At 34.9% G+C, this 23,876-nt stretch overlaps 2 protein-coding genes across 5 annotated transcripts; both read left to right on the top strand.

Moving 5' to 3' along the window:
- Positions 1-558: 558 nt before the first annotated feature.
- On the top strand, positions 559-5,576 carry LOC113732965 (uncharacterized). 4 transcript variants are annotated; one of them, XM_072080965.1, is made up of 12 exons: positions 559-673; positions 1,427-1,495; positions 1,889-2,107; positions 2,192-2,316; positions 2,437-2,558; positions 2,639-2,721; positions 2,934-3,098; positions 3,547-3,675; positions 4,065-4,247; positions 4,709-4,803; positions 4,902-4,999; positions 5,286-5,576. In XM_072080965.1, exons 1-12 carry the CDS (start codon positions 632-634, stop codon positions 5,390-5,392), a joined length of 1,437 nt encoding a protein of 478 aa, XP_071937066.1. In that variant the 5' UTR covers positions 559-631; the 3' UTR covers positions 5,393-5,576. The 4 variants fall into 4 exon arrangements, with proteins under 4 accessions (XP_071937066.1, XP_071937065.1, XP_027114838.2 ...); XM_072080964.1 differs by having other exon boundaries at positions 1,397-1,495; XM_027259037.2 differs by having other exon boundaries at positions 1,397-1,495; positions 5,276-5,576.
- A 5,112-nt stretch (positions 5,577-10,688) lies between these two features.
- On the top strand, positions 10,689-22,477 carry LOC113732964 (protein SEMI-ROLLED LEAF 2). The gene is made up of 20 exons (XM_027259036.2): positions 10,689-10,821; positions 11,885-12,023; positions 12,500-12,574; positions 12,829-12,944; positions 13,268-13,382; positions 13,846-13,974; positions 14,141-14,188; positions 15,548-15,738; positions 15,824-16,020; positions 16,728-17,011; positions 17,132-17,281; positions 17,767-18,150; positions 18,253-18,402; positions 18,675-18,753; positions 18,833-18,957; positions 19,448-19,639; positions 19,796-19,927; positions 20,163-20,303; positions 21,646-21,852; positions 22,064-22,477. The coding sequence occupies exons 2-20, from the start codon at positions 11,889-11,891 to the stop codon at positions 22,178-22,180; spliced, it is 2,967 nt and encodes a 988-aa protein (XP_027114837.1). The 5' UTR covers positions 10,689-10,821; positions 11,885-11,888; the 3' UTR covers positions 22,181-22,477.
- The last annotated feature ends 1,399 nt before the right edge of the window (positions 22,478-23,876 follow it).

The raw sequence follows: 23,876 nt of genomic DNA, 5'->3' as shown, positions 1-23,876 counted from the left end.
ATAATGCTAATTTATGTATAAGTACTTTTTTAGTAAAATATAATATGTATTTAATAATATTAATTGTATTTATATTTATATATATGTGTTCACGAAGAGGTTCATGTTCGGTTCGATTATTAAACGAGTCTAATATTGTGTTTGAACTGCATTCGTTTATTAAACAATTGTACTTTTTTCGAATTCAAACGATTCGAACATAAATACGTTTGCAAACAGTTTGCTTCATTAAAAACTCTATCTAGTGGTAAATATAGTAGTCTACCCTTAAAAACTTTTCATAAGAAATAATAATCTATATTTAAGTGAGGAAAAAGATTATTTAGCACAATATTATCAAGATTTACAATAGAGTTGGGAAGGGAAAAGAGTAAAACTACACATATAAGAGAAATAATGAAGAACAAAAAAAAATTAGTTTTTAAATTTTGTAAATGTAGGGGGTCAATTTGCACTAACTCCTAATTACTGGGTACAATTTGTAATTAAGCCTTAAAAGTTGATCCAGCTTCGATGGTAGTATTAAAATGAAATGTGTTTCTTTCTCCCCTTGGAACTCTAGAAGCATCTGAATTCTGAACTGCTTCCGCTCTCTCTTCTTCTCCGACTGCCGTGCCCTCTATTCCCAGCAATGTCTAGGGTTCCCTCCAAACATTCTCGCGATCAAGCTCAGGTGCATATGCTTTTTCTCTTCTATTTGTTAGCAGAGCAGCATTGCTGTAGTATCTTTTCACCAAGCATGATTTCAATATCGAAACGGCTTTAGCTTTTGCATTCTTTTTTGTGGGCTTGTTGATTTTAAGGTCTGGATTCTATACTTGCTGGAGGTATTAGTTCTATTGCAGTAAGTACCATCACATTGCTGGTGGAGAAGTTGGAGGTATTCAAGCAAGAAGAACCCTTCAAATTTGCTGCTTTATTTGTTCATGGAAATTAAGAAGAAATTAGATGAAAATGGTTCAAGATTATAGGGTTGGTAGAATCCATTTCTTGATTAGAAATGAAAAGTGTAAATAAAATTCTGAGAGCAGTAACTTCATCATTGTGTTTATGTTTATCTAGTGGAGTCAAGGCCTGTAGTAATTCTATTCTGTGAGTTCACTGTTTTGTGGTCCGGGAAGGATTTCAAAGCCGTGTTAATTTGTGGATGAAATCGAGCTAGCTGTAAGATTTCTTTGCGAAATATATTCTTGTACAAGGAAAAAAAAGAAAATAGATGTTGAGAACTATGGAGGTGCATTTTTTTTTAATGTTACTGGACTGTATTATTTTTCTTTACGTCTAAAGTGTGTACTACTGGACTAAATTGGCCCAGAGAAAGTACAAACATGATGTTGCTCGATAGTTTTTTTTTTTTTTTTTTTTTTTCACCTTAGTGATGATTTTGGTTGAACAGGACTTTGAGGGGCTTCTGAATAATTTACAGGATTGGGAATTATCATTCAAGGATAAAGACAAGAAACTTAAGCCACAATCCCGAGGCAAGGAGAAGGCAGTAAGTTTTCTGTTTTCTTGTATTTAAGATGTGCAGTTACTCAACCCTTGACTGTCTCAGCATACGAAATCATATTCATGTGCAGAATTCTGTTAGAATGCTCTATCTTAGAGAATTGTTGGCAGTTACATCGAGAGTGTTGTTGTTTTTTTTTTTTTTTTATAGCCACTTCACCCTGACAGCGAATTTAGTCAGTGTGAATGCATTTCTGTTTGCAAATTTTTCTTTGTTTTTCTTTTCCCTTTCATTTTCTATTCTTGTTTGATTGCATTTAAGTGGTGCCAAAGGGGAAGACATGATGGTGATCTTTTGATTGCATTTTCTGATTTTTACTTTTTTTTTTATTACATAAGTGTTGTTTTTTATTATTGATTGGATCAAGTTTTATTTCAGGATCTCCTTGCTCAAAGACATAATGTGGCAAATGCTAATCAGCTGTCTAGTAGCTCAAGAGTTGGTGAGAGACATGCAGTTGAAAAAAATGCCAATGAGGATATTGGTGATGCTACTAAAAAATATGATTATTTGAGAAACTATGATGCAATAAGGCAGTTATCAAGTGGTTTCATGACAGAAGAGAGTTCAGTTGATGCAAACTCGGAGAAAGAGTTGGTATGCTTCACACTCAACAAATATGGTTTAGAATGACATGTTTGTCTTGTATTGATACTGATTCTTACTTTCTATCTTGCGTAGGGCAATGAATATTTTAAACATAAGAAGTTTAATGAAGCAATTGACTGTTACTCTAGAAGCATTGCATTGTTGCCTGCTGCAGTTGCTTATGCTAATAGGGCTATGGCTTATATCAAAATCAAAAGGCAAGTTCATATCATCTATCTTCTTAGTTTTATTATTTCCAGAATAGAGAAATTATTCTCTTTTATAAGATAAAATGTACACACTATAAGAAGTGACATGTTCTCCTCATTTTAAATTAGATTCGAGGAGGCTGAGAGTGACTGTACTGAGGCCTTAAATCTAGATGATCGCTACATTAAGGCCTATTCTCGTCGTTCAACAGCCAGAAAAGAACTTGGCAAACTAAAAGAAGCCTATGATGGTATTATTATGGATCCTATGAAACCTCTTTTTGATTTATTTAAAAAAGAAGTATTTCTGATGAAGTATGACTGATTGCAGATGCTGAATTTGCCTTGAGGTTAGAGCCACAAAACCAGGAGATCAAGAAGCAATATGCAGAAACCAAATCTTTGCTAGATAAGGTTTACTCCTTACCTTGTAATCAATTTCTTGTTCTCTTATTCTTGTAAAGAAATAGATTTGAGGACTCAGTTTGTCAAAGTTTTCACATGCCTCTGAACACTTAAGACGGCAAATTCGATTAAACTAATAATCCTTGAGTACTTGAGTCATATATTACTGCTATCTCTGGATATAGTTCTTCCATTTTTGATCAGTCATTGTCAATTTCCAGGAAATTCTTAAGAAGGTATCTAGAGCATCAACAAGCTCTGTGCAAGGGTTGCAAAAAGCTGGAAAGTCAAAGGTTGAGACAAACAAAGCTGTAAATGGGGTCAAACCTGTCTCCAGTGATTTTAATAGTGGAATGGTGGCTGAAGTTCAGGATGATCATACAAAGGTCTGAACAATGGAGTTTCTTCTTTCACTTTTTTGACTGCTTGTATATATGTATACTATTTGGTTTGGCTTGGCTGGGAGCAAAACTACTGTGAGTTAAAAAGGACTCCAGTAAATCACCTTCTTTTCTTTTCTTGCTCCTTTAGCTTCTGGAGGTAAAAACATGTCTTTGGGACAGTTCATTCTGTTTCCTGAAGGTTTATTTTGTGTTTAAGAGTTTTATAGTCATCTTCGTTGCAAGGTGAAAGCATGGGCTTTGGAGCTTCATATTCATTGCACCTGACCTGTCATAGAGATTCTTAAGAATATATTTTAGATGATAAAAAATGGCTTTACATTTGTGATGGTTGGAAATTTTTGGAAAAAATAGCTTTACATTTGATCAGTATCTTCTTTTATCAGATAGTGGGCAAAAGTCATTTCTCTGAACTTTAAGCTGTGATTGGCAGGGTAATAATGGAGAAATTCCTTTAAAGACAGCTATGCGACTTGATGGTGCTAGTATGAAGACTAAGGATCAAAATGGAAATGCTTCTCATGAATCAGCTCTTCAGAACACTGCTTTGGAGACAACGAAGGTCCATTGTTTTCTTTTCTTGTATAATCTTTTCGTTAAGAGCTGGTGTTTTTAGAAAGATAGTGAATGTTTAAGAAGATTAGGGGCAACAAACAATTCTAACATTTCAATTTTGATGATTAGAAAGGGCAAATAGTTTAATAACAAAGATTTAAGAGAACAAGATAATTAAAAGTTGCAGATTGATCTTTTATGTCAACGGTCTGCAAATACTTTTTGCTTTCACAAACAGGTCTAAAATAATTATAGATTTTACATGTGCATGGCATGACTTTGTGATCAGCTGGCTATTATCAAAATTGTAGCGTGATTTGTGGATTTATATGCTAAGACTCAGCCTGCCCTTGGGTTCTCTTTTTCTCTACTGATTCTTTTGGTTTTTAATCGCAGAGAAGCAGCACCAATGGCAAGCATGAGTTGAAGACATCAGTTCAAGAGCTTGCCGCACGAGCTGCTACTCTTGCTAAGGCTGAGGCTGCTAAAATCATTGCACCTCCAAATTCAGCTTACCAGTTTGAGGTTTCTTGGCGGGGGCTTTCTGGTGACCGTAGCTTACAGGCTCAATTATTGAAGGTCTATTTTTAAATTGTTTTGCAGCCGTGTGTCACTTTTGTCCTTTGCACGCAATTCAGAATGTACCATTTAGGATGCTAAGTTTCTGTAGTTGCATACTCATGGTTTTTATGAATCTTTCCAAATTTATTTGCTATGTTCTCTCAAAATCACTTTAAATTCTTTTTAACAATTTATCTTGATGGAGGAGAATGACTTTTCCATCTTGAGACTTGCAAAAAGGTTGATTGGCAAGGCGGAACTTTACCAACTATGTTTTCAGTTCAGTGACATGTCTATCTAAATGCTGTTTGTGTGGTGTTTTTTGTTTTTTGGAAAGGACTATCTTCATGTTGAAACTGATTATAGATTGACAAAGAAATGGAAATTTCATGCTGATAGTAATTTCACTTTTCATTGTTGCTGTTGTTTATAGTTTGTTTCTTTTCCCATTGTGTGACCTCCTCTTTTTCCCTGATCAGGCAACTCCTCCAACTTCATTGCCACAGATATTTAAGAATGCCTTGTCTGCTTCATTACTCATGGATATTCTTGGGTGTATTGCTACCTTTTTCGTGTAAGTTAATATCTTCAATAAACTATTTGTAAATGAATTCGCAAAATTATGTTTCTTTTAATGATTTGCTGACATTTCTTCTGCCTTATGTTTGGCAGAGAAGATGTGGATTTAGCTGTCAAATTCTTAGAAAATCTAACCAAAATCCCAAGATTCGACATGATTGTCATGTGTCTTTCCTCTGCTGATAAGGCTGGTAGGTCCACGCTAATCTAATAGAATTATAATGTAATAGGGTTGAGACATGGTTAAATGTGCAGTTCGTGTTATCTAACATACTATTGTAAATGACCGCGTTAAATAATTCCCTTGTGCAGCCAATTACTACTGTTTTTCAGTAGTTCAGCCTATGAATCAGTTTATATGCTCTCACCAGAAAGACGAATGAATGCGTGTGGAGTTTTGTATCAATGATATTATTCATTTATTAAAGCTGAGTTTGATTGACCTGGATTCCTGTTTATACGTACAGACCTTTTCAGGATGTGGAATGAAGTATTCAGCCAGACAACTCCAGAATATGCTGAGATCCTCAGCCGTTTGCGCTCAAGATACAGACTCCAGAACTGATGGATTTAAAGCTTTTTAGGTTGATGCTCTAAAGCATGAAGGATCAGTTTAGTCATTTTGTTACTACTCTATGTAAAAAGTAAGGCGAATGTATAAAATATTATGTACATAATAATTACTGGGAATCATTCTAATTGTACTTCTGACAACTGTACTTAAAAATGAAATGGTCTAGCAGGTCGAAGGTGATCAAGTTTTCAGTATGAATCTTGTTGGGTAACTGGTAGGCTATCCGAGGTTTTGACCTAATAATCTTAAATTCTCATCTTCTAATATTTGAGAAGGCCATGTAGCTTCTAATCCTTGAGTGTAAATCTTCACTTCTGCTTCCACAATAATCTGCATCTTGTCAGGTCAGTGTGGATGAGGATTCATTATTCAATTAGCTATAGCAAGCCTGAATATCTGTCTAGTCTCTCTTGAGTCTTAACCTTTGCCATGTTTGTGGACTTATTGCTTGTTATCGCCCTAATGGACTTGTTATTCTGGTCGACTTATCCTTTGAACTGGGATGTCAGCACAATTGTGGCCCTCCTCTTGGTGTCAGTTCACAGGAAAACCAGTTTTTTGAATGTTTGTCTAAAATTTTACTGTAACTTATTGTAGAAGTTTTTTAAAAAATTTTTGAAGTGCGTAAATTTTTGAATATTTTGAAGTGTATAGTTTAAAAATTTTGAAAAATATTTGAGATTACTGTAGTTAAAGTTTTTAAAAAATTTGTAGCAGACAAACTTGGCAAAAAACTTAAGTGCCAAATAGAGCTGAAAAAGGAAGTACGAAGATTAACCAATACTTTTGTTGCCTGTCCATCTGATTGGCACAACTACTGACCAACTCTGGTTGTTGGGGGGGAATTTAATTCCAATCCTCCTTGTCAAGACTCCAAAGCTGGTTGAGAGAGAGAGAGAGAGAGTAGGGAATTACTTATGAAGAAACAAACAGAGACTAGCATTCACAGCATTCATTGTGATTTTGACCCAATTTATGAAGAAACAAATAGAGACTAGCATTCATTTTGTGATTTTGACCCAATACTAGAAATACTTGTACTACTACTATTCTTGCCCTGGCATACACTTTCGTTGTGATCATCAATAGAGAAAATGGATAGCAAACCAAGAATCCTTGACAGCCATGAGCTGGTGCTGGTAGCCCCACCTGCAATTGTTTTTGGCGAGGGATAAGGGATGTCTACCAAACTTTGAAATTCCGGTTTTTGCATTGTCCCAATGTGATTTTTTGTCTGGCCAACTTCTTCTTGACAATTTTGATTCACAAATCTCTGTTGATCTATTTATTAAACATTTGTGCGAGGATATTTATTACCAAGAACAATCATCAATAATGTTCCTGAAGGAGCCTATTTTTGCAGCGACAGATACCAACTGTTGTTGCCCTCTTTTAATAATGTCCATATTAGCTTTGCATTTTGTCAAAAATGCAACAAAGCTGCAGATTTTGTCATTAGAGTTCGAAAGATGTTTGGGAGCTTTTTGTTTTTTTTGGATAGTAATTACCCAAGAATTTTATTCATGTTGTGAAGGATAACGAGAGAGGAAAAATGTATATACAAATGTCAAATCCTATTTTCATCTTTTGTTGATATAATCTCACCCCCTCCCCTAAAAAAAGAACATTTATGGGACAATCCAAAAAACAATCTCCATTTGAATTAGCTGTTTTTTAGGATATTTTTGAAATATTTTACTATAATAATGTAGGTAAAAAAAATTTTACTGTAGATGAGATTATTTTTTAGGCTGTTTTTAGTGTTTTTGAGATTTTTTTTTTGTATTTTTTGAGGTTGTTTTTAGTATTTGTGATTGTTTTTTTTTTTAATATATTACTGCAGCACTATATATGAAAATCTTGTTTTTAAAAAAATGACCAATCCAATCGCAGCCAAATTAGTTTACTAACTCAAATTTTCATTTATTAGTTCTTTCTTTTCTTTGTTTTTAACCCTTTTTTATTTGGTCTAGACCCTCTCACATATACCAAGTAAAGTCCAGATTTGATGGAAATTGGTCTTGCCAACCAATCATTTGATATTTATTGTGGGCAAGAAGGTAGCTGGGAATTTGGGCAGGCAGACCACCAACCAGCACAAGATATTTGGAGCTTCTTCACACAGTAGACAGACAACTGGCATTGAATCATACAAACTTTTAGGGATAATAGAAGAATTAGGGATTATCTGGATTCGGTGACCATCTCATAATTTGGATGAATTTCTAAAGAAGTTCCATCATTAACAAAAAAAAATAAAAAATAAAAAATTCTTGGGATGAACTCTTGTAGTTTCCTTTTTTCAGACGGTTGCAGGATCAGCTTTATGTAACAAAAAATTGTTCATTATTCCTCAAACGTTGCTTTCATAAATCTTAACTCCATGCAAGAAATATCTTTAATCAATTGCCTAACCTTTCTTGCACGTTGATGTGTACTACACAATAAAAATATATGGAGCAACAGTATTTATATTGGTAAAAAAAAGAGGTAGTTTTTGTACTAGCAAGAAAGATTTGAATCAGAGGGATTCAGCCTTGAAAGAGGCCACTTTTTTTTTTTTTTTTTATAGTGTAAGCAGGAGAACTCGAACCCGAGACCTCTCACTTACACTCCCTTCTCCTATATCATCCAATCCAACCCTCCCTCCATTTTTTTTTAGAGTGTTCCGTAGGGAGTGGACCCCGCCCCACCTTTCACAACTTGCTGAATCATATACTATCACATATCAGAAGAAAAAAAAAGTGGTATGGTTTAAGCAAAATGTCATCAAAATTGAACATCATGTACAACATTTTGTTCTTATTGGCATATCATATTTGGGAGACTCAAGTTAAAATTTATTGTTGGATGGTAGAAATAAGAATTTTTAATCCCTAAATTACAATAATTTTAATTATTTAAGATATAAATCACTGTCATTTTTTGAATAAGGTGGCAATCGGTGATTGTCATATGCAGAATGTAGAAGTATTTTCCTTTAAAGAAACTGCAGAATTTTCTAACCCTAAAAGAGGGATAAAATTTTCCATCATATTAACCTTTACTGCAGGGCTCTTAAAATACACTACCCCGTTACTAAGGCCAAGAAAAGGTACTTGTAAGTTTGCTTTTAAGTTTGACTTCAATAGTCAATAGGTATTAGGTAATGGAAAAGATTCATTGTCGAGGTAATCTTTTGGATTACCGATATAGATCATTACAACGACAGATTCGCACGCAATAAAGTTTGTGTTATGGGGGGGGGGGGGTGGGGTTGGGTTTTGGGGCTGGGGTAGGCCCCTCTCGGCCAGAAAAAACACACTGCGCCTGAATTTTAATTGGACCAACAAAGTTTGAGCCTAAATATTATACTCGAATTAAATGTAAATTGAACTTAGATTATATTAGATTAGACCGGTTATAGTGTGATTCGTATATGAATATAATTATATATGTAAAATATATATAATAATATTTATAATTTATGATTATCTATATTATATATAAAAGGAGAGGAAGGATTTGGAATAAACAAAAATTTATCACTTTATATATTTTTTAAACTACCATTGATGATGAGAGAGCTTCTGATATAAACAAAAATTTGTCTATTTTTGATAATTATCTACTACCAATATGATTTTTTATCAAGTAATATGTATTTTTTATATTTTATTTTTAAACTTATTTAGTAAATCTTAATTTTAATTAGCAACTTCCAATTATGGTTATGAATTTTTATAACTTTTATTTTGGTGCTTTTTTTACATATGTAATTTCAAATATATAAAACCAATTTTTTTGAAAATAATTTCAATAAATATACTCAAAATATTTCACAAATATTTTTTCTATTAGTTGCACTCACATTAGTGTGTTCCTTGAATACTAATACATATTATGACATAACATGTTAATAATTTATATGTAAATTTGTATTAATTCATAATTATAAAATATATATATTATATATTTATGTATTTAATTATGAGTTTGGGTCAAATTCAATTTGAATCCGAAATTCATGTAATAGTGTGAGATGAACTTGAACCTTTTTAATTTAAATCTGAAATCCGAAAATTTATATAACTCATATGCCGAATTTGAATTTGCTGAAACCCGACTTAAAAAGCTAAATTGACACCACTACACTAACACTAAACAATAGAGGTGTGGTAATATAGTGTGATCAAAGAAGTCTAATCAAATTGTCATTAAATTCATAACTTCTTCCCAAAGAAAAAAGAGTATAAACCAAAATTAGAAAAAAAGCATACTGAAACATGAAAATAAAAACGAGATAAAATTAAATTCAGATAAAATAAAATAAAATTAGATTAAGAAAACCAAAAAGTGAAATATTAAATTATTGGTGTTGTTTAGTCTTCCAAGTTCTGACACATCCAAAGACTAAAGGAACTCACTTTCTAAAACTTGGAGGACTTCACACTGCAACACTGTCTGACAATCACGTGCTGTCTGTCCTCCCTCCCTCCATTCCAATCCAAATTCTCCTTTATTAATAATTGGGATAATTTCATAAACTACCCCTAAGGTATCTAATAATTTTAATGAGCTCCTTTTAATTTTAAAAAATTACACCTACCTCTCATAATTTGATACTTTTAAAAACTGAACCTTAGATTTGGTAAAAATTTTAAACGAATACCTCTAAACACCCTCACTGTATAAATTTCAATTACTTTATAAAGCAATAAGATATTTAGTACAAGGGTAAGAAAAGTTATCAAGTTTTCAATACCAAAATTTTATTATTTGGTAAGCAATTGTCTATCAATTATGATAAATTATTTTTAATAGTACTTTATTGAAAATACATATTTTTTCTAAATTGGGGAAGAAACTATCATCATAATGGTTTTAAAGTTAGTGAATTTTTGGATTGGTAAAACTGTCACAGTTTGATAGTAGTTTTGAGTCTTTTTTTGAGTTAGTGTCATTAAAAGTTCTTTAAAAAGGTCATTAATTTAATATTTAGGATCAGTGTTTATGGTTCCATAATTTTAATAAAAAAATATAAAAGTAAGGAATAAAAAAAGAGAAGGAAAAAAAAATTATAAATCCCATTTTTTGTATCCGTATATTCAATAAGGAAGTTTTATTAAAATATTAAAACTAATATTATCGTTTTGAATGAATGTCATGGTAAGTATAAATTTTAAAATCTTAAAGAAACTAAATGAAATTATAGAAACCTCAGGGAGGTTTCTGAAATTATCCCTTAATAATTCCTCAAAATTCACGCGCCTTCTTTCACTCTCTCCCCCCTCTTTTTGTAAGTTTTTTTTTGCTTTTCTGCTTTCTGTACTTTTGTATACACTACTGTTCTCTCCCGTGCTTGCTCCTCACCGTTCTTGTTCAAAGTTCAAAACTTTCTGCAAATTATAGCAGTTTCTGTGGGAGTTTTTACTCCCCATATCTGGTTTCACAAGCAAGGTGTGTTATTATCCTTTCTTGGGCTTACATTTTTTTCCTCCATTTTGGTGTTCTGTTTCAGTCTAACAAAAAATTCCTTATGTTTCTTTTTTTCCTGGGCTCATTGATTTTGCTCTTTCTTTTCCTTTTTTTTTTGGTTATTTGGGTTGCTCCTTTTGGACGTCTAGTACTAATTTGTGATGTGGGTTTTTCTCATTTTTGTGTAATTTTTTCTGGGTTTTTCTTTTATTTATGTAATTTCTTTGGTACACACTGGTGCATGTTTGTCTCTCGACTTCTTTTATGATCACCCCTTTGTTCTTACCTACAATGGGCTTTAATTATTTCCCATTTAAGCTGGAAAATCTTAGTCCTGTTTAAGTTTCTTGTGTGTCATTTTGTGTTTTGGGTCTCTCTAAAGTTGAAAGTTACCTTTTTGGTCTATTCATTCCTCTATTATTTTCATATTTTGCTAGTGTATTTTCTCCCCATCTTTCCTCGCTGTATTCTTGTTTGATTGTTTTTCTGGAAAGCTACATTATGGGTTTTGTTCAACTTCTTGCACTTCCTCTTTTTGTAGCTCATTGAGTTTGTTGTTTTGCTCACTTTTTTTTCGGTTGAGGTCTAGTGCTACTTTGATGTGGTGGATTTTTCTTATCCTTGGGCAATTTTTCTGGTTTACTTTTCTACGCTGGTGCACGAATGCGTTGGTTATTCCCTTATTTTAACTTGCCATTGACTTTTTCTTTCGTATTGTAGCCGGAAAATGGTGCTGCTACTAATTAATTTTCGTTTTTGTCAAATTTCTCATTCTCGTGTGCAAAAGTTCACTTTTTTTTTTTGGTTCTTCTCTTCCTCTGCTCTTTGTCACATTTGGTCCTTGTAAATCTTTTCGTTGTTCTTCTCTTGATTTATTCTTGTTTGGTTAATTTTGCCCCTAAGCTGCATTGTTGTTTAGTTGAGCTTCTTAAAGTTCTGTTATTTATTTATTTATATTTTTTGTTAAATCATGCACATCTGATGCAAACTTCAAGTTGTATACTCGAACACTTAGGCTGATCTGGTGGTTTAATGTTTATTTTAGGAAAATGGGGTTCATTTCCCGAAAGATTTTCCCAGCATGTGGGAATATGTGTGTATGCTGTCCTGCTTTGAGGTCAAGATCAAGACAACCTGTTAAGCGATACAAGAAACTGCTAGCTGACATCTTTCCCAAGTCCCCTGTAAGTTTTATATTTTGCTAGAATTTGGTTTGGATTTCTGTTCTGAGCACTATGATATGATGGAAAAAGCTACTTTTTTGGACTCTACATGTGGAAACTTGAATAGCAAATATTATCAATTATTGCTCGTCCATTATGTATCATGGTTTATAAGTTGCAACTCAATTTTTTGGAGTTTTTTTTTTCGGCCGGTGTGGTAGATAGATGATTGGAGGCTTGGAGCGCTCGTGAACCCTTTCCTGCAGAAAAGTTGAAATATGTTGTCAACTGAGAATGTGTTTTAATTTTACATACTTAAGTTAATGGCGTACTTTGATTTCTGCCGAGTTGGTAACTAACTGAATTGAACATTTGGTATTACTCAAGGAGAGGGCAAGTTCCCTTTTGCCATTCTCCTTTTAACATTCACGTGTTGTACAAGCCAGCTGGGATAGATAATAGCCAAGAATTACTGATGTTTACACTTCTTTGTGCAGGATAGCTCTTCCAACGAGAGGAAAGTTGTTAAATTATGTGAATACGCGGCAAAAAACCCTTTCAGAATCCCTAAGGTACTTAATTTTCCTATATGCTATATGTGTATATGGATGGATTCTGGAAGTGATGAAAGTTTCCTGTTTCCAATAGATATGCTGACTGTAATTAAGAAATACTGTAAAACTGATGAAGATAATTAGCATCTAAAATATATCATGGACTCTGTAATAAGACAGGTTCTACAAAAAACTATAGAAGAAAGATGGATTTTGCCATATAAACATATTCAGTTTTTCTAACTTGTTACTGACATTCTAATTTCCATCAGATAACCAAGTATCTTGAAGATAGGTGCTACAAAGAACTAAGAAGCCAGAATATCAAATTTGTTGAGATCGTTGTTGAGGCTTATAATAAGTTGCTCAGCATTTGTAAGGATCAAATGTGAGTTGCTATACTGATAGTTCTTTGCATATTTTATCTCTTGTTCCTCTGCATGTTAGCGATTTTATGAACATACTTTGGCATGAAATAAATCTCTTTTAGTGTTTGCTGCCATTATTTTAAGGGACCAGGTCTGGGACCTTTAGCTCTTTTTTTTTTTTTTTTTTTTTTGCTTTAAAGTGCTAACTTGGAATTTAAGAATGGCTAAGCTCTTATACATTTTTGTCTCTGCCTTAAAAATTCTTGTCTTCTCGTAGAAGTGAAGTTCCAGAAGATTTGCAGTCAAAAAGGGAAAAAAAACTTTAACATTTTTGAACTTTCAGGGCATATTTTGCTATCAACCTATTGAGCCTAGTGGTTGAACTACTTGATGAGTCGAAGCAAGATGCTGTCAGGATAATTGGATGCCAGATGCTAACTCAGTTTATTTACAGTCAGGTGAATTGTGTGCTCGAGCTATATTGCAAATACTGTGTGATGGAAGGGGGGCAAAATCTTTTGACTTGTTAGACAAAACTATTCTCGTGCCATTGGATCCTTGCTAGCTTATCTAGAAGTCCTCGGTCAATCTATGTTGCAAGATTTGTTTTTCCAAAACAATTGCAAATCATATGTAATTGTTGTTTATAGTTGGGCAATAGCTTTATTCCAACATTTATATTGAGAGTTGTTTCATACAGCTTTACTGTGATGACAATTTTTCTTGCTCCATCTCGATCAAATTTAAATGCTTTAAATGCTCCACCCAGTACATCACATGGTTTCATTAGCAGATATTAATTTGATTTGCAAAAATTACCATGGCCCGCATTTAGATGCAGTTTATCTGCCAACTATTTTATCATTTATTTTTAGTGGTGCCATTTACGCTATCGTCCATATACTCACAATGCCTGAACAGGTTGATGGAACTTATTCATACAATTTGGAAAGTTTGGTTCACAAAGTTTCTATCATTGCTCATGAGACTGGAGAAGAACCTCAAAAACACCGCTTGAGAGCGTCAAGTTTGCAGTCTCTCTCTGCCATGGTGATTGGACTTTTTATTTTTATTGTGCATTTAATTCAAAATTTTCTGGATATTTCTTTCTGTTTCTTTGCAATTCACTCTCAAATCTACTACTGAACTTCGTAATCACTTGGTTTCTGCCCTTCTTGAAGATATATACTTTAACTGGTTTGCTTCTCCTTTGCAGGTATGGTTCATGGGGGAGTTTTCTCATATTTTTGCTGCTTTTGATAAGGTTGGTCTTCTTTTGGCTTGTTATTTGCATCTATTTTGATAGTGCAGTATCCATTACTCCCCCATGACTTTGTTAATGTTTTCTTTCCTGCTTTTTGATGTATGAAAGAAAGAGACATATTTGGGGAGTAACTTCTTACAAATGAATACCCCCCTCCTAAGGAGGAAATTTTGAATGATACAGAATTATGTTGTGCATAGATCCTGGGCTGCCTTATCTAGACATAATGGTTTGTATGTAACCTTTAAGACTCGCAATTGCCAATTCTGACTTTTAAATGGGGAGGAGGTCGCATTTTTTCAAATTCTTGATGTAATCATGGAGAGTTATCGTGCTATAAAAATGTAGTTGCTTAATTATTTCTTGAGCTTTCTATGGTTGAAAGATGAAAAAATAACTGGGAAATGAAAATGCATTAGAAGTGACAGCGGATGACTTCCATTACAAAATAAATGGTTAATGTTAACAGTCAAATGGCTAGAGATTGTTTCATTCTTAACTGGTTCAGTACATTGTCAAACTATTACAAATCTGTATGTTCTAATTGTCAGCACTGTGCCTCTTATGGCAAGTGAAGGTTTGCCTCTTATGCAAATATTCGTTTGAGAGGGGGTAATTTTCTTGGGAATGAACACATATAAGCTTCAATTTTTCTTTCGCTTTCTTTCTTTTGTTGTGGGAGGTGGTTGAAAAATTTGGTAATCTAATGCTGATATGTTTACAACTGATGAATTGATAGCAATTTAGAGACTTTTTTAGCAGGAATTCTATTTCTCTGCATCTGTTTGTTATTGATTCAATGAGAAGACCTTGCATCTGATCAGTCACTCCAATTCTCTGAAGTATTATCCGAAAATTTACTTCTTTAAGTTGTTGCATATGCCATCAACTTGCCTTTTTGGTGTTGCTGGTGTTAATTTTCATTTTGATCAGTATGTATCTGAAGTGCTTATCTGCTCTCATTTGTTTAGTTCACTATGAGAAATCTCTCATGAGGATCAATTCATGAAGATTTGAATTGGAACCATGGGATAGTGGTCCTTTTTTAGGATGATAAGGGAGAGAATTTGTCACATGAGCAAGTTAAGATTGCGTGTCAATGGCTAAAAAGAACCTGTGTTAGCCATCTTTACCTACAAGAGATAAGGGATATCTCCTGTTTGGCATAGCTATTTATTAAAATAACATGGAATATAAGTCCTGCAAAAGAAAAAAGGGCCTGTTGATATGCTTGTTGAATTCAGTCTCGTCAATTATCTAAATGCCTTGATATAGGAATTTTCCATTGTTTCACCTTTTATTAGAAGCTTATCTTAAGAAGTACATATTAGTACTGAAGCTTCTGTATTGCTTTTTCAGATTGTTCATGCTACACTAGTAAATTATGACCCCGATAGACACAATGAAAATGATGAAGATGGAGGTGAAGCACATCATAATTGGGTTGATGAAGTAATTAGATGTGAAGGAAGGGGTGTTGGTGAATTTAGCCCTAGTAGTATCAACATCAGACCTCGACCAGACTGGAAAGATCCTTCTCAATTAGTCAGGTCAGTTTGTTGTTGGAGAATTCAATTAGCGAGGTCAGTTTGTTGAAAATAATGGGTGGAACTCTATGGATTTTGTGGATTGCAGAGAAGAGGTTGAGAAACCAAATATTTGGGCTCAGATATGTGTACAGAGGATGATGGAGCTGGCGAAGGAAAGTACGACAATTCGCCGTGTATTAGATCCAATGTTTGTCTACTTTGACAGTGGAAGACACTGGGTTCCACCCCATGGGTTGGCGTTGGTAGTTCTGTCTGATATGTGCTACTTTATGGAAAGTTCAGGTGAGCCACCCTTCTACTGGATTGATGTGGTTGGTTTTTGCTCAAACTATTTGTCTCTTTAGGTCTTCTAATACATTGCACTGAGGAATTTCTGTCTTTTTCTTTTCCTCTCCTGCTTATCATCAGATTCTATTGATGTCCTATAACATTACTTTGTGAAAAAAGGAACATAGTTTGTCTTATCTTGCTCTGGTCAAGTCTGAGCAATTTCCAACGAGGCATCTTTTCATTGTTGTGCTGTTAGTGCATGAATCATTATTTTTCCTCTCTGATGATTTTATTTCGTTCGGTCCTATTGCTTCAGAATTTTTGTCGTTCTGTTCATGTGGCTGCTTGTGGTATTGGTTTAAATTGTACAACTAATGGTAGTCATCTAGATGGTTCCTTATTCTACATAAATAGGTGAGTTAGAAGATATATTTGCTAGGAATATTACGTAAACCATTCAAGGATTGGAATGTAATTGAAAGTAGCAGTGTGCGTACTTGTTTTCAAGGAAAAGAACAAACTCAGAACAGAATAAGTTTAACCTATTTCAATCTTTACTTTTTCTTGTTAGTTAGTTAGAAAGTTTTGGTTTAGATAATTGAACTTATGTAACTGGCTTCATGAATGAAAATGTGTTGTTTAATGTTTTCATCTCATTTCTTTTTCATCTCTGTAGTTGAACTTTGATCAACCTAAACTTTTCTTTTTAACGGTTTCAGGGAATCAGGTCGTGATTTTAGCTAGTGTGGTTCGCCATCTTGACCACAAGAATGTTGTGCATGATCCCCAAATTAAATCTTTTGTGGTCCAAACAGCTACTGCTTTGGCTCAACAGATTAGAAGTGGAACTGTGCTTTTAGATGTTGGATTTGTTAGTGACATTTGCAGGCACTTGCGCAAATGCCTACAGGCAACATTTGAATCAGATGGGGAGAAGGAAGTGGATATGAATCTCACACTTCAAACTTCCATTGAAGATCTCTTGCTGGAAACTGCTAAAGGGGTAAGCACCAACACCTTCAGCAGACATCCTTGCTTTTATAGATCTGCGATTAGTGAAATTGTAGTTCACTTGTAGGTAAAAACGTTATTCCTGCCTGAAATCTATTTTTTGTTCTTGTAGATTAGTGATGGCCGACCACTCTATGATATTATGGCCATGTCAATGGAGAAACTTTCAACTGTTAAAGTTATTGCCAGGGCCACCATTGGATCATTAGTCATTCTAGCTCACATGATCTCATTAGCAGCAGTCTCTTCCCATGTGCAGCAGGTTTGGTGCTTTAATTGGGTAATGCAATCTTTTGTAGTAATGTTTTGCATGCATGCCATTTTCTGGGTAAAGAAGGGTGGGTGGAAGACTTGTCAGCTGTTTTCCAGTTTAATCTTATTTTAGTTCCAGGTTAGCCTTTCATTCTACTGTTTGAACCAGCTCTGAATCACATAGATGCATGATATCCTACTAAAAGCATTGAAAACAAATCTGCACTGACTTATATCTCAGCATGAGGTTCAATATCTAATCTAGTGCGATTCCGTCTCATCTGTCATCTTTGCTTGCTAAACCATCAATTCTTATACTACTTTCCTTGATTCTGCATCCTCATATTAACTTATAGATGTTATATAGTATTAATGGAAGATGTTATCTCAGAAACTCTGCAGAAAACTGATTTTAACAACTTGAACATTCAAATTAAGAGTTATTTTAGGATTTTCTTTGAGGGAAGGCCACATTACAGTTTAAATACTTTGCAGGGATTCCCAGATATGCTTCTAGTTCAACTTTTGAAGGTGATGTTGCATCCTGATGTTAAAGTACGTGTTGGAGGCCACCACGTACTCTCAATTCTTCTCATTCCGAGTTCTAACCTAACAAGAAAGGATGTTTCTGTTTACACAAAAAGATGGCATTCGAATAGTTCCTCTACATTTGACTCAGTTGCAGCTTTACTTGAGAAGCTCAGGAGGGGAAAAGATGGAACTAAGCTAAAAAATGGATATAGCATTCAAGATGATTCCAAGGAAAGAGATGTTGAAGAAGAACTTCATCAGGGGTGGGCTCGCAGAAACTCTCCCAATTTTAACAAAATAAGTTATATTATTGACAAGACTCCTGGATCAGCGAGCTTGATTGAGGCTGTAAGAAATTTCTCTTCCCAACTTGATTCCTCGTGCATTTTTTGGAAACTTGTCTTTGCTATTTATCTTTGACATGCGTGATCGGCATGTTCGTGCATGCAGGAACCATCTGTTATGAAGTTTAATGAGGACCAAATTACCCAGGTGCTAACTGCCTTATGGATACAAGCCAATCTTTCTGATAATCTACCAGCAAATATTGAAGCTATAGCTCATTCTTTCTTCTTAACACTAATTACTTCACGCTTGAAGGTGAGGATTCAGATCATTTATCATGTTTTAAATATACTTGCAGTGTTTCATTTTCCTATTAGATTTGTGTATCAAAGTTTGAGTCTTGGCATCCATCATACCTGACCTTTTCTTTTGTAGGCCGACGGGGTGGGTTGAGGTAAATAGATAATGATTTGTATGCTTACTAAAATGAGCAACTTCCAGTTATGTATTTGTACCACGTGTAATATGTGTGTGTGTGTGTATGCCCCTTCAATTTCATGAGGTCTAATGATCTTTTGTTGTTGCAGAGCCCCCGTGGCAACTTGATCATACGCTTCTTTCACTTCCCTCTTTCACTTTTGAAGATGTCCTTGGACTCTAACAATGGTATGTAAAATATATTTTGAATAAAGTGTACTTGTCTAGTAGGGTATTGTATCATTAACGACTTCTTTACCCTTCACAGGGGCCTTTTCTCCTGCATACCGGAGATCGCTTATTGTGTTATCGACTGCAATGCTCATGTTTACAGCTAAGATATATCATATTGCTGATTTGATTAATCTTATCAAGACTTCAGTCGATTTCGATGTGAGTGCTTATAAGCTGTATCCCTACTTGATTATGTTGATATCACAACTTGTGATAAAATTACTGATTTATGGTTGTTATAACTTGTCATGGTTACATAATTTGAATGATACTAGACTCATATACCTTCTTTTGTTTCACGATTAGATGATGCTATAGCATTTGCTAAGGAATGTGAGGTGGTATAAGTACAATATACGAGTGGTTTTGGGCACTATACTCTTCATAGTAGATCTGAAATTGCCTCTTGATTTGGCAATGTGGACACTTTGACACATTTTCTGAATTTCAACTGTTTCTGTTGTCAACACTAAATGGTCAATTAACTAGTCTTTAAGTGTTACATTTCTCCAGAACTAGCTTTGTCTACCTCTCTATATCTTACCATGCATTGATGTTTGCTTAACTTTCCAGTTTGGGTAGTTCTTTGTATGGTATGGGACTTTTGTAGTGTTCTTTCTGATGGGCTTACATATTGTTTTTTGGTCAGGTTGATCCATATGTTGGCATTAATGATGATATCCAAGTATATGTTAGACCACAAGCAGATGTTAGAGAATATGGTTCTCCTGGTGACAACCAGGAAGCTGCAGCTTTACTCTCTCAATTACATGGCAAGATTAAACAATCTGAGAAAGCTATATTAGATCTTTTGGTTGCAAGTTTATCTACCATTACTGGGGTATGGGCTTGTTGAAAAAGTTTGGACTTTCTTTCTCTATCTCAAAATACTATTGTTACATGCTTCAAGGCCAGGCTTTCTATGCTTTTGCATGAAATGAATGCAGGCAGGTAGGAAATTCTTGACTTACATTGTTATTTACTGTTTGTTCATTAGCTTGAGGAAGAGGATCTGATTAATCAGCTGTCAGAAGCATTCACACCAGATGATGTGCTGATGTTTGGTCCGCTTGACTTTGATCATGTGCATGGAGTACCCTTCTCCAAGGAATCTCCATCATTTGATGGTGTAAGTTCCTTTAAGTTTATTATGTTGCTTCCAGTGAAGCAGGAAGAAGGCACAACTTTTGCTTCTTCCTTCTCAAGTTGGAAACGGTGTGTTAAAAAAGGCTGAATAAGATCTTTGACATAACTTATTTTAGGAGTGAAGTTTTATGGAGACCTTTGTCTATAATTTCCATCTTTGTGAATGTTTTTGCTAATAATGAAGCAGGAGCTGCCATTGATTATACTTCTTGCTGCAGGAGTTTCCTGCAAATGTGCTTAGTGAGGATGACATCATCAGTGAATCTTCAGTTGTTGACATCTCGCGCTTCATCAAAACGCCTATGTCACCATGCCCTTCCATGTCGCATGTTGTCAGCATTGGGCAACTTCTGGAATCAGTAATCTTCCTCTCTCTGGGTGTATGATGCAGACGCTTGCACATGCTTCGGTCTTTGGTCGCACTTTCAAAAGTTAAATTTGCGACATAATATTAATAGACAGCATAAGGGCCAAGAAATATACAAAATTGTTTGTGTTGGTTATAATTTCTCAAGGCTTATGTTGAATGATACATGAATTACTGCATACTGAGCACAGACAAAAGAAATACAAAAATGAACTAAAATTGAACCGAAAGACTGCAGAGTTCCAAACCTTTAGATATTGCCTTTGTTCAGACTCAAAAGGCTTAAGATGTTTCTGAAGTCTAGAGGCAATTAGTTGTCTAGTTCTTTTTAGATTCTTATGAGAAACAGCGAGTGAATGAACAAACAATAGATTTCTTGGCCTTTTTGGATGAGTTCACATTTAGCTAAATCTCATTTGAGCTTTGGCTGCAATAGTGTGAAACTGAATGAGATGAGGTGTGAGTTTGCACAGACTTGTGTTTGATAGTTGGGTCAGACCAAGAATCCTTAGCTGGCTGTGTAGGGCTGTCTTTGTCCTGATACCTACATTTTGTGGACTCAAAGCATGAGCTGATGGGATGAAATTAGATTACTCAAATTCTCATTGTTATGTTGTATTAAAAAGAAACTGAGATTTTTGTGATTTGTACAATTTTGAACCAAAAAAAACAAATAGATAGTGTATTTTAGGGTCAGGATTTGTTTCACAAAACTATGGATCGTTTGAACTGAATATGTACTCGTTAAAGGCTGATATGGTGGTTTTTCTAGGATTACTTGTCAGTTACAATATCTGGTACAGATGGGGTGTAGTAAGGAGAAAAGGATGCAGAACTTTATTATTAAAAGGAGTTAATATTAAAAGGCATGGGTTAATATTAAAAGGGGTTAATATTATTTGTCTACAAAGGCATGGGTTAACATTAAAAGGGGGTGAAACAAACTACCAATTCGTAGAAAGATTAACATTATTATTTTGCTGATACTTGTGCACTAAGTTAATTAAACTTGTGACTGAAACTATCATCAATGACTTGGCCTAACAGTTCATTCAACTTTCTTGAAAAATCATACAGAATTTTATATGAATTGCATCATGGTTCTTCAAAAACACACACACACACACACACAACACCTGAGGATGGTAGGGGGTATGGCATGTGCCACTACAGGCTTATTGTAGCCTTGAAGTGCTCCCTAGTCTTATGTTTCATGAACAATAGAATTGTCTATGATGCTCATTATCTGATACACAGGCTGTAGTTATGGTTTCATAGGTTTATGTGTTTTACCATGTTCTTCTTTGTCTACAAATCTGACACTGTGTCTTCAGGCACTTGAGGTTGCTGGTCAGGTTGCTGGAACATCTGTCTCAACTTCTCCACTTCCCTATCATACCATGGCTAGTCAGTGTGAAGCTCTTGGTACAGATGCTAGAAAGAAGCTTTCGAACTGGTTGACTAATGATGGTCACTTTGTGAAGACAGACACTACGTTTCCACCAAATCCTGGATATTATGGCTTGTCAGCAATCAGGAAGGTGAGTGAATATACTAATTGTCAGCTAGAAACTGTACATTGATTCCTGGAGCTTCATGTGCATGCTGTTGATCAGACCTTCATTTTACCCGGGAGATTAAACCAAAGAGCTCTTGCTTTGATACTTGAATTTCTAGTCTTGAGCTAAGAATTTCTAAGCTCAATTAGCTATTGCGATAATTGTTGTGGCCTTGGAACTTCTATATTTGTAGGTAGGCAGTGAAGACGGGCCAGTTTCTGGTTCGGAGATGCCAAAGGAGTCATGGTCGGCTCTTAGGTTGCCTCCTGCAAGTCCTTTTGATAACTTCCTCCGAGCAGCTCGTGGTTAGAGAGAGGCCTGGTTCAGCTTATGTATCGTCTAACTTTGTGCTAGAGTGATTGTAAATTCGTAGGTAATGTTTATGAGGTTAGCCTTGTCAAGCCTAGAACATTTGCAGTGTTTGCACCTTGAGATGATGTGTAATTAGTTCGCTAGTTGCCTAGCTTTATGCCATTCGCAGCATTGGCTTTCGCATTGACACCAACAGTTTGCAGTGCAGACTAAATTATGTAACCCCTATGGGCTTGTAAAGCGCACAAGACAAAACCCTGTGTGTTTGTGTGTGAAAATGCGACCGAGTTTCTTATCTGCAGTCTACGTGGGCGAAATGCTTTCTGATGGAGAGAAAATATATATGCAGGAACTGATTTTCTTGGAAGGTTTTCTATTAGTTAATATTGTCCCAACCTTAAAAAAAATGAACGAAAATTGAAATGCCAGCAGCCATAAAAGAGGGCAAGAGCAGTTTCGTCCCTGTGCATGGTAATGTGTAGCTGTTGTTCAGGGTTCATGAAACCTGAGATGGCACTACAGAAGAAACCAAACTGAGTCGTTAACAAAACTAAGTTGATCCATAAAATGAAGCATAATCTCTTAACTATAACGTGTGAAATCATGATAGAATCATGGGTAACCTGACAATCTTGATCCATAAAATGCATCATGGTACTTAAAAATCCCACGTACAAGTTACAATTTTGTTTTTCGGGAAAATCATATTCTTGGACCCTAATGAACTACAGAAAATGTGGTTCTAGACCAGTTTTAACCTGAATATGGCTGTAAACTCAAAGTGGAATACAACTCCATGTGTGAAGCGAAAGGAACAGGAAGCAACTTGGAAAAATGTTGGTGACTCAGTCACGACCATTATTCGTTGAGGTAACAAATTTTGGAGTAAATCTTTCCTACACTGGCAGTATATACACTATCATCGTTGAATTCATGACATGTGTACAAAAATTGAATTTCAAATTCAAATTTTGCATAGTTATCATTCATCCAATGTTGACAGTGTATACACTGTCAATGTAGGAGAAATTAATCCTAAATTTTGACCATCTCTTTTCTGTTTCATACCCAAAAAAAAAAAAAGAGAGAAAGTTAAGAGAGAAAGCAAACTAAACTCTAGAAGACTAAAACCAAGGCTTTATCACATGAAAATTTCTCGAAGTATAAATGCGGAAGTGAAATAGGGGCCGAGTTGTTTCGTTTGCCTGTCATTGTCTGGAATTCATGTAAAAAAAATATTATTGCAATTTGATATATGTGACGTTAAAAAAGATAATTAGGAAATGTGAATATGTGATTATGGAAAATATAAAATTTTTCTTTTTGGAAAATTGCAATCCAAACAAGAGGCTAACGACAAAAATTGCAACCTAATTTCCATTCCCACTAACAAGAAGAAAGAAAAGCATGGTTTTTCGGCATCTGGTTTCATTAGCAATTCAGGCAAGTTTAGGCCCCTGTAGGATCCAGAAATTGCGGCCAATGTTTGTGTAGATGACATAAGATTTTCATGAATCGTCTCGAAACCCTCTACTCTTGTAGCTTCTCTTGTGTCTCTGTCTGTAGTACTGAATTAAGCCTTGTAGAGGTGCCTGAGTATATGGGTAAGCTTTCCTTGTTTCGGCCTAATTGTTCTTCTGGTGGACTCTCTATGGGACCTCCTTGTTATCTTTCGACTGCCGGAGCCCACCAAA

The sequence above is a fragment of the Coffea arabica genome, chromosome 2e (genome assembly GCF_036785885.1).
Source record: "Coffea arabica cultivar ET-39 chromosome 2e, Coffea Arabica ET-39 HiFi, whole genome shotgun sequence".
Lineage (NCBI taxonomy): Eukaryota > Viridiplantae > Streptophyta > Magnoliopsida > Gentianales > Rubiaceae > Coffea > Coffea arabica.
Note: the sequence above shows the minus strand (reverse complement) of the source record. Positions and strands in the feature narration are given on the sequence as shown.

Coding starts and splice junctions, on each gene's coding strand:
- LOC113732965 (XM_072080964.1), top strand. CDS start 632: ATGTCTAGGGTTCCCTCCAAACATTCTCGCGATCAAGCTCAG. Junction 2,108..2,191: donor CAAACTCGGAGAAAGAGTTG/GTATGCTTCACA, acceptor TATCTTGCGTAG/GGCAATGAATATTTTAAACA. Junction 4,248..4,708: donor TACAGGCTCAATTATTGAAG/GTCTATTTTTAA, acceptor TTCCCTGATCAG/GCAACTCCTCCAACTTCATT.
- LOC113732964 (XM_027259036.2), top strand. CDS start 11,889: ATGGGGTTCATTTCCCGAAAGATTTTCCCAGCATGTGGGAATATGTGT. Junction 17,012..17,131: donor TGCTGGAAACTGCTAAAGGG/GTAAGCACCAAC, acceptor TTGTTCTTGTAG/ATTAGTGATGGCCGACCACT. Junction 18,958..19,447: donor AGACTTCAGTCGATTTCGAT/GTGAGTGCTTAT, acceptor TTTTTTGGTCAG/GTTGATCCATATGTTGGCAT.